Genomic DNA, 10666 nt, shown 5'->3' with positions numbered 1-10666 from the left:
TTCCAGTTGACCATTGATCAGTGGTGCAGTTGACCATTTCACTTTAAAAAAGTCCACAAAATTCAAAAAAGTCATGAGTCTATTAAACGTTTGTGAATTTGAAAACCAATAAAAAAGCTGATGACTTTGAATAAGTCCATATTTTAAAAACAAATTGAAATTGGAAATGTTCATAAATTTGAAAAATCATGAATTTGTAAAAAGTTCATGATTTTTAAAAAAATTCAGAGATGCAAAACAATTGTTCGCTAGTTTATTAGAAAACTGTGAAATAAAAAAGTTCACAAAATTTAAATAGGTTGCTATTAAAAAAGGACATAAAATTTGAGAAAAGTCCGCGCTTTGTGCAAAAAGAAATGAATAGAAAAAAACCATTCGAGAAAACATAACGAAAAAATAAAAATAAATGTCTGAATGCTTCCCAAAACCTGCTGCGAAGCTTCTGGAAGCTTTCCAAAACCGGGACGAGCTTCTTCGGTACAACTATTTTTAGATGGGCCTGCCCATTGTGCTCGACTTTGGGTGCCACGAACGGTGTGAACGAAAAAAGGAGTTAAATTGGCCGAACCCAAGGTCAACGGGGTATGTGCGAGGTTGCGAGAACACTTTAACTGGCGCTTAAGACGCTGAATAGGGTTTGGCGAAGGCTTTGGTGTAAGAGCGAGCTGTAGACCTAAACAAGCTTGGCAGAGGTGCGTGAAGATGGAGAGAAGAAGAGCAGAGAGCGGATCAAGTTAGAAGATCGGGATTCTACCATATTATTTCCAACAAAAGGAGTATTGACCATGTGCATTTCCTTCTATGAATGCGGAATTCTTTGGGCCAATGGGGGACAACAAAAAAACGCCAACATTGAGGACATGAAACAGTTCATCTCCACATGTGCATTGCCTTCTATGGATGACCTTCACGGTGATCACAATGCGGACATGATCAAACACATGTAGCTGCGGATCATGAGAGTGTCCGACACATAGCTCCGGGGGATCAGTATAATTGCAGCAAATCTCTCAACTCTTCAAAGAGAACGGAGGATGTGGTGGCAAACCAAAGATATCGGCACCAGAAAGGAGATTGTCCCGCTGTCTTTGTTGTTTGTTCATACAGGGGAGACATTACAATTACTATGTTTAACAAAATTAGCCTGCACATTTAGTGATTAACTTGTGGGCAGTTACTTCAGCTGACAAAGTGGTGCTGACGTGTGCAGAACGGACATCCCTCCAAATTTGTTTAGTTAGAATTTTCAATAATGTTCACATCTGCCTTGCGTCAGCACCAGTCAAAGTCTCGTGGCTCGTCTACCTATCTTGTTGATCAAGTTGATCTGATGCAATTTAGTACTCGATCCCGAATATAAAATTTTCTTCTTTTGACCCATGGGCACGAACGTCCAAAAACAAGTCGTCACATTTTTCTTGCAGCAGAAGCTGTTAACTGATAAGCGTTCGAGCAAGCCCAATTTGCACTATAAATATCGGTCCGTGTGCGCGGCAACAAACATCCAACACAAAACCAAACAGGTTTTACGCTACGCAAGAAATGGAGAGCACCCAGACCAACAGCGTGAGGAACCATTTCATCCTGGTGCACGGCCTCTGCCACGGGGCGTGGTGCTGGTACAAGGTGGTCACGGCGCTCGAGGCCGCGGGGCACCGTGTCACGGCGGTCGACCTCGCCGCGTCCGGCGCCCACCCGGCGCGTGTCGACGAGGTGCACTCGTTCGAGGAGTACTCCAGGCCGCTGCTCGACGCGGTGGCCGCGGCTCCGGAGAGGGGCGGCGAGAGGCTGATTCTGGTCGGGCACAGCCACGGCGGGCTCAGCTTGGCGCTAGCCATGGAGAGGTTCCCCGGCAAGGTCGCCGCCGCCGTGTTCGCGGCCGCCGCGATGCCGAGCGTTGGCAAGCACATGGGCGTCACCACCGAGGAGGTATGTCAATTGTGTATGGTTTTCTTTTTGTTATCTTTGTTGAGTGTTGACCAAAACACCCGATCTCTATATCAGTTCCTTATGTTGGTGAGGCTGGCAAGCTCATCTTAGTCAAATATACAAAATTTGATGTGTTTTCAATATATAACTTCGACAACAAGTTTCTGTTGTAACACGTGTATATTTTATAATCGTCAATAAAATTACAACACTATGAACATATTACCTCCACTCTAAATTAGTTGTATTAGATTTGTCTAGATACGGAGGTATCTAACAATGAAACATGTCTAGATACATCCGCCTCTAGACAAATTTAAGACAATTAATATGGGACAGAGGGAATATATTCCAAAATGTAGTCTCTAATATTACCTCCGTCTCAAATTAGTTTTTTTTAGAAAAGGAGGATGCACCCCCGGCCTTTGCATCTGGACGATGCATACGGCCACTATATTAATTATTAAGCATAAAAAACTTACAAAGCAGTACATCAGTAAGCCTGAAGCCACCATCTAGGCAACATCTGTTGCTACTCCTACCCCCTTGATGCAGTGGTGCCGAATGTCCAAGCCTAATACCAAACCGACATCGCACCATAACATCTAATGCCAGATGCCCCATCATAGCCACATACCGGGACTGGGTCACACGCCGGTCCGGCGCACTCACCGAGGCTGCCGCCGCCTTCTTCCACCGATGCATCTCCAGAGCAGGTACTGACGCACAGACCTTGCCAGGCCTGCCGTCGACGCCACCATGGCGCCAGATAGCTCGACCACCCTGCGCTCGTCCATCCAGCCGCATCCATCGTCGATATGCAGCTGCACCATGCCGCCACCACTCGTCGTCAATGACGCGGTAGATACAATGCCGCACCACCTGGCAACCTCCACACCATCGCCACTGCTAGAGCCACTCGGAGCCCACCATCCACAACATCTCTCCCCTGAACAGCAGTTCCTCCCAAGACGGCGCCACCATGGAGGATACGACGCGCAGGACGCCGCCGCCCAATCCAGACTGAATTTTGGACTTTCGTCCGGGAGGGGTTCGGGGGTGGATAGGGGGGACCTCGGCTTCGCCTCCAGGAAGGGTAACAGCGTCAAGTGACGTCGCCGATGCCGGGCCGAACACGCCGACCAAAGTTTCCTCCGGTCCCCATCCTATGCCACCAAACCTCCGTGTACTCCGGATCCGGCACGACACTATCCGAAATCCGCGAAGATGAAAGAGCCATGGGGCTCAACCCACCAGAAAGGAGGATCGAGAAGAACTCCTTGTAGATCTCCAGACGCCGAATCCAACGATCCGACGTGGTCAGCGACGATCATCAACACCCCGGGGCGGCCGACGGAGTCCAAGAAAGGATCCAGATGGATCCGATCTGGATCCGGCGGCACCCGCGACCACCGGTCAGGCCAACGCAGCCACCACCTCACTCACGCAGGTCGCCACCGCCGCGCCGCGCACGACGCCGATGGGAGACCCACCCGCCGCGCCGCCGGACCCCAAATTAGTTTTTTTAGATTTGTCCAGATACGGATGCATCTATCCATCCGTATCTAGACAAATCTAAGATAACTAATTCAGAACGGAATGAGTACTAATAAAAGTTACAGGTAATCAAATTAATAAAAGTTACAGGTAATCAAATTATAAATGTTTGAAGGAGGTTATGAACCATTTTTTGTTGGAATATAAAGATTGGTCTCTGACTCTGTAACTCCAATATTAATGCTAATTTTTATCTTATCTTGTGTTGATGGAATTAGTTCATGCGAAGAACATCATCGAAGGGACTACTCATGGACTGCGAGATGCTGCCAATCAATAACAACCAGGGTGCAGGGGTTGCAATCATAATGGGCCCAGACTTCTTAGCACGCAAGTATTACCAGCAAAGTCCACCTGAGGTGCACAACACGATTTAACATCCTATTGATCTCCCATAATGAACTAATCTGATCAACATGATTCTCCAAAATATTCGCAAAGATAGATATACTATAGCAATGAACTCTCCACCTTACCAACTTTTCGCAGACCCAGTGATTCAGTTCACAATGTTGATGCAGGATTTGGCCCTAGCAAAAATGTTGGTGAGGCCGGGAAACCAGTTCATGAAGGATCCAGTGATGAAGGATGCAAGCCTGCTCACCGATGACAACTACGGGTCGGTGAAGAAGGTATACGTGGTAGCCAAGGCTGATGGCTCCAGCACCGAGGAGATGCAGCGTTGGATGGTGATGTTTAGCCCCGACACGGAGGTCGAGGAGATCGCCGGAGCTGACCATGCCATCATGAGCTCTAGGCCTACGGAGCTCTGTGATGCTCTGGTCAAGATCGCCAATAACTTAAATACTTGCTAAAGTGTACGATATATATCCCTGGAAATCAATGTATGTGTGTACACCGTTTTCATCTAAAAATAAATATGTTCAGTGATACTATTAAATCAATGGAAACGATGTTAAATAGTATTACCTTCGTCCTAAATTACTTGTCTTAGATTTATCTAGATACGGATGTATCTAACACCAAAACATATATAAATACATATGTATCTAGACAAATGCAAGACAAGTAATTCGAGACGGAGAGAGCAATATTTTTTCTGCGAGTAAGTTCAACACAAATATGTCAAATATGGTTCTGATCATGATGGGATTACTTATTGGAAACCGTTCCAATAAAAGAAACTTTGTGGAAGCCAGGTGTTGATGTTCCAAAAAGATAGGACACTGATATTAGTTAAACGTTCGGTCTGGGGAGGGGCCAGACCGAACGAAACGTTTGGTACCATCATTACTCCTTGACAATTGATTTCGTTCGATAGGGAAACCCCCACAGCCTGAACGCCTCCTCAACGCCCCTACCTATAGGATGTATCCTTGTAGAAGATAATTGGAAAAAAGCCCAGTAATTAAACATAAAGAATAGATGAGATTTTTTTCTATGACAAATAAAAGTCCATTTTTTGTTGTGCTAAGAAATAAAACGCCACCAACTTAATAAACCAGAAAATTGCCATGGGTAAAAAGTTTTTTTTTAATGACCCAAAAGGAAATATTCGTGGCAATTTCCATCTGTACATACATGGTGCCAAAAAAATCGATTAAAATTGTAAGGTAAATTTATAATGTAAGTGAAGACAAAATAATGTGGATTAAAAATTGCTATACACACAGAACACAAAAAAGTGTACAAAAATGTTGTTAAGTAGTAATTGCCGTGTTTTGATAAGTAAATTTACCATGGTCCGATGAAGGCAGAAAATTCCCTTGAATGACTCAGATTTGCCATGGATGTATATTAAATTTTCCAATGTTGACAAAAATAAAATTGCCATGGCAAAACAGAAATAAAATTTGCCATGAGCGCCTAAATTAAACTTGCCATGTATGTTGAAGTAAATTTCCATTTGTAAAATGCAGGTAAATTTGTTGTGAGAAAATTAAAAAGTAAATTGTGCCATGGTTGAAAAGCAATGAAACATGCCATGGTCCAAAAAAAGTGTAAAGTTGCCATGTTGTATAAACTACATTTGACATTGTCCATAAAAGTAAAAAATGTCGTGTCAAAAAATGAAAAGTAAAAAAAACCGCCATGAGTGTTTAAAATTAAATTTGCGTGTATGATAAAGTAAAATTTCCATGGCAATATTGGTAAATTTGCCATGCCAAAAAAATTGTAAATTGCCATGTACAAAATGTCATGTTGTGTATGATAATTTTTTTAAAAATTGCTGTGCATGTCAAAACACACGAACAAAATTGCCATGGCCAATGCATATTAAGATTTGCCATGGTGTTTTAATTATAATTGCCATGCTTTGTGTGGGAAAAAATTGCCATGTATGCATGCGTGTAGTAAATAACATCGTGTCGATGTAGTCATAACATCATAAATGATGAGAGGTGATGTTGTTATGATGACGCATTTTGATGCATGTACAACTAGCTAGTGTCAGCGCCAAAAAATAGTGCCAGCGAAAAAAATTGGCAACGATAAAATAACAGAAATAAAAAATAATACCCATGCAACTAAGTATTTGATATGGAAGGGTTTGAGAGAAAAAATATACGTGCAACTAACTATTTTATATGGAAGGGTTTGAGAAAATAGTACGCATGCCAATAATACATAATATAGTAGCAAAAGAGACTGTGCGTTGCAACGAAACAGAAAATACCACATGTCCCTAACAAAATAACCATGACTAAAGATCCCAAATAGGTCCCATCTGTGTTGCGCATATCCTCCTTCCCATCCTCGTTGACGGTGGCCTAAGTGCTAACACAAACTCTGTGCATTTGAATATGGTCAATCCTAAGGTCTCTCTTTCTCTCTCTCCACATAAGATGAGAAATCTGCTTTCTTCCCCCGGGAGGTTTTGACGAGACGTGCATGTGTCATTATAGATGGTTTCTTTCGCCTCTAAAATAATTTTGCGGAGCTGTTGATTTTCAATCCGAATCTACACCCGTACGAAAGAAAGACGGATCATGCACGTTGCTTAAGTTGCACCCTAAATAGAATTTAAAAATGTTTAACAAATAAAACAACATTATATTAAAATTCTACATATTTTTCTAATTAATTTCCAAATATAACATGTCAAAATTGGAGTTAGGGTTTAAAATATATGGGTATATGTTTAAACCATTTTAATCATCCCAATAAAACATTATTTTCTACATGGACTGCTGGTTGTTAACTAAAATATGAGGGTGGTTTCCGCAAAAAGCAAAAAGATTTTTGGACTCGGTAGAAATAGGACTGCCAGTTGATTAACCGAAAATAACAAGGGGGTTTCTGCAAAAATCACAACGCAAGTGCGGAAGCAGGGGTCCCCGGCCAGAACCACACGCGCAAGTTTCCCTGCATGTGGCTCGTCCATACTCTATCCGAGGCGCTGCCCGTGACTCTGCATGGCTCCTCCCTTTATTTACAACTAGCAAAAAGGCCCGTGCGTTGCAACGGAAATAACACAGCCCCTAGCCTAATAAGCATGACTTAATGTCTCAAGGATAACCGCTGACGACATAATTCCACATTCTCTATTTAATTACAACATGGTGACCCATTTGTGTCGCTTATCCTCCTTTACACCCTCGCAGATAGTGGCCACGGTGTCTATTTGATCACAATGCTTGGTCGATCCCGGGATGATTATCTCTACTTCCATTGCTATAGTCATTTCCAGTAATCCATCCGTGTTAACCAAATGGATTGGTTGGGATTTGGATCCAAGGAACCCGGAAAGAAACTATTAATGTTTTAACTAAACTAATACTTCATTAGAACTTCTATAATTTATTTCGTAGGACATCGGTTTTGCATATAAACGCACTTCATCCATTTTATCACAACGTGTGGCCTATTATATCGATTTACCATATTAAAATAAGTTTTAGTCTATATAAGCGGTGGACACAAAAACAAACATATATACCTGAGCATGTAGTTGTATTTGTAGCAGGAACCTGAAGGAAGAAAACAAAGCCTGTCGCACCACATTAGTCCACAGATGTATCGCAGCCTACGTCACAAACACATAAAATGATTGAGCTAATGAAACCATGATGTGAGAAACCTAACTAAAAGATTTAGCTACACATACAGTGGCGTGCGCTACAAGCAACAACAATCTCTGTCGTCAGCAGAAATCTTCTCCGCCCAACCTATAGTGCAAAGGCAAAACTCCTACCAGTTACCATATAAAGACATCTGAAACACATGTGGACGACAATGAAACCTGCAGTTGCAGTTTCAAGATGGATAAGTACCCATCGAATGTAGAAAGAGTATAAGATAATAGTTGTTCCTTTGAGCTGGAATGGCATCCTCAACCTGAGGAACAAAACAATTGAAATCATGCTGGAAAGAACGCAATGAAACACCTTTTAGAGGGCAAACAGAGAACCACCATGGATAGGGACAGGGGCCGCTTCTTCTTATCGTTACTGCTCTCCCTTGTTCCTCCTGCTCAGTTCCTTGAAAAACAAATCGTCCTACTCTGCATCGCGTGCATTTCTTGATGTTGTTCCCCTCCGCAAGCTATCCTAGCCATGCCATACCAACTCCCGCAGAGCTTCCGCCGTCTTCGCGTTGCCTGCACGCAGCCGCCGTCGACCATCGAACCGTTATTGTCCCACTCTGATTCTGTCCAGTGGGAGGTGGAGCCACCTCGGCTGCATATCCATCCTCGTGTCACTTTGCTTAGTTGCAAGGGGGAATCACACTCACACTAATAAAAAACTGCCAACGATTCAGTGAATTAAGAGTTGACTAACAGAACATGTATACACCTACACTACATGTACATAGAGTCTTAGACATGAACCTAAGCTGATGGATAGACAAAAATAATCATGAACTTGCTGAGTAAGGAGCACCACATCAGATTGCCGGAGAATAATATTACTATGGACTGTATGAAGACTACTTGTATTTTCACCAGGGCAACTAACAGCCTCATGCTATTTGCCGAATAGAAGTCATCAACATATTAACAAACCACGCATATTGCTTGCTCAAAGTAACAGAAACAGTTTGAGCCTTTGGGCATCAAAGTGTTTATGTTTTCCCTTTTTTTGCGGGTGAAAGAACAGACTGAATGAATGACCTACCTGGAGAAGAAGATTGCTTGAAAATGGAGACCATCTCAGGGGTAGCTGGTTGGTCAGGTTAGAAGACCACCGATTCCATGCGCGCAAGCTTCAATCAAGAGAGCAGGAATGCGACGCATTATAGCAAGACCCTGGCGTGGATCAGGAGAAGCTCCCGGTGGCGTGCTGCCCAACTACCGATCTCTCTCTCTCTCCCCTCAATCCTCAATCTCCCTCTCTAGCCCTCCCAGCACAGACCACACGAACGGGCTCGTCCACACTAGTACAGAATCGGGCTTTAGCGCCGGTTCGTAAGGGCAACCGGCACTAAAGAGTGGGGATTAAAGGTCCCCCCTTAGTACCGGTTCATCACGAACCGGCGCTAAAGTGCCACCACGTGGCACAAGCCAGGCCCGGGTGTGTGCAGGACATTAGTATCGGTTGGTAACACCAGGTTGGTAACACCAACCGGTACTACATGTTTGGGGGTGTTTTGATATTATTTTTTATTTTTCCTTTAATTTTGTGTTTTCAATTTAATTTAGTGATTATTTTAGTTGTTAAATCATTAGGTAAAAATACTGCAGATTAGTTTCGACTGGATGCATGTGGATTCTAGCTAAGTGATCAAGTATATGTCATATCTATATAATACTTGATCACCTATAATTAAGTGATCCAGTATAATATGGATATGGCATATACTTGATCACTTAGCTAGGATCCATCCAGCTGAAACTAATCCGCGGTTTCTTTTATAAATGATATAATAACTCATCATCATCATCATCATATTAATATAAAAACTCTTGCATCATATCATCAACAACAGTAAATTAGCTAGCTAAAAATCATCATAGTCGTCATTACCACTGTTTAATCATCATAGTCATTACCGCTATCTAATCAGCACCAACACTAGATTAAAGAAAAAACATTCACTTGTGCCCGAAGCAAAGATATCATCGAGTTCAACATGGTCATCATATTATAAGCGTTCATAACACCACAAAAGCAAATCACCCTTTGAGATTAAGTTCAGGACGAAGAACACGCACATGAGAGGACAAAAGTACTAAGAGCATGAACTAGCTAAATCACTCCTGCTGCTCTTTCTCAGGTAAAATAGCATAGAACATGTATAGCTCTCCTGATTCATCATACTGGAGCATGCAGATGAACCTGTCTCCTAATCGTGGGTTGTGCTTCTCATTGCTGCCCCTAGTACTTCTCTGGGATCGTTAACAATTTTGCTCCAATCTTTCACTATTAAGCATTCATCGCTTTTAGAAATCCTGAATGCACTCATGTGCAATGTAGGATATCTTGGCCGTAAACTAACCATTGACATGTGACCTTTAGTCTCGATCCACTGAGGCACAACTGTCATCGGGAGTCCCTGTTGAAGAACATCGTATAGTAATTAATATACTTAACAATGAAAGTTTAGCAAAAAAATAATGTATGCAAAAGATGCACTAAGGACAAATAGTAAAAATCTTACCATCTTTCGTAAATAGATGTGACCATAGTTCAATACGATCACTATTGGTCGCATGTTTTGAGTACTAACATTTCTAAGTGCAGGAAGAAAATTTGTCTTAACAGTATGAAGATCCTCAAGCCATGAAACATAATGACTTATCTCCTCGCAGTTTAGTTCAGCTCCGGGGCAGTAGTAGGTCCTGTCTACCAAGCGCCGGACATGTTTGCTTGAATGGAAATAAGCTGTCAATAGAAATTAGTTGTCAACTATTTTGAATAAACAATATCAAAGACATAAATATGGTTGAGAAACTCACATAATGGTAGAACTGGAGGCGTCTGCACATCGACCCAGATGTCTTTATTACCTTCAATATCATCTTCCGGTCGAATATCAAAGGTGATAACCATATCAGGCTCAAATGCATAAGCCTTGCATAGTGCTTGCCAAGTTTTGCATTCAAAATAGGTCTACGTGTCTGCATTGTATAATTTGACGTTGAAAGTATAATCATGCTCGGTCTTCAGGTGAACTCTCTTTACCTTCATAGTTTCCATAGCACTGAAATCTATCTTATCCAAGACAAAAATTCTTGCATGGCAGGGGATGCGCTAGTAAAATAGTGAAAATTTAAATT

General features: G+C 42.3%; 1 protein-coding gene across 1 annotated transcript; it reads left to right on the top strand.

Annotated features, from left to right (window-relative positions):
- The first annotated feature begins 1507 nt into the window (after window positions 1-1507).
- Window positions 1508-4516, top strand: LOC109759377 (esterase PIR7B). The gene is made up of 3 exons (XM_020318202.4): window positions 1508-1929; window positions 3705-3845; window positions 4008-4516. The coding sequence occupies exons 1-3, from the start codon at window positions 1543-1545 to the stop codon at window positions 4299-4301; spliced, it is 822 nt and encodes a 273-aa protein (XP_020173791.1). The 5' UTR covers window positions 1508-1542; the 3' UTR covers window positions 4302-4516.
- Window positions 4517-10666: the final 6150 nt, after the last annotated feature.

Source organism: Aegilops tauschii, chromosome 3 (genome assembly GCF_002575655.3).
Source record: "Aegilops tauschii subsp. strangulata cultivar AL8/78 chromosome 3, Aet v6.0, whole genome shotgun sequence".
Lineage (NCBI taxonomy): Eukaryota > Viridiplantae > Streptophyta > Magnoliopsida > Poales > Poaceae > Aegilops > Aegilops tauschii.
This window is presented reverse-complemented; position numbering and strand designations above follow the sequence as displayed.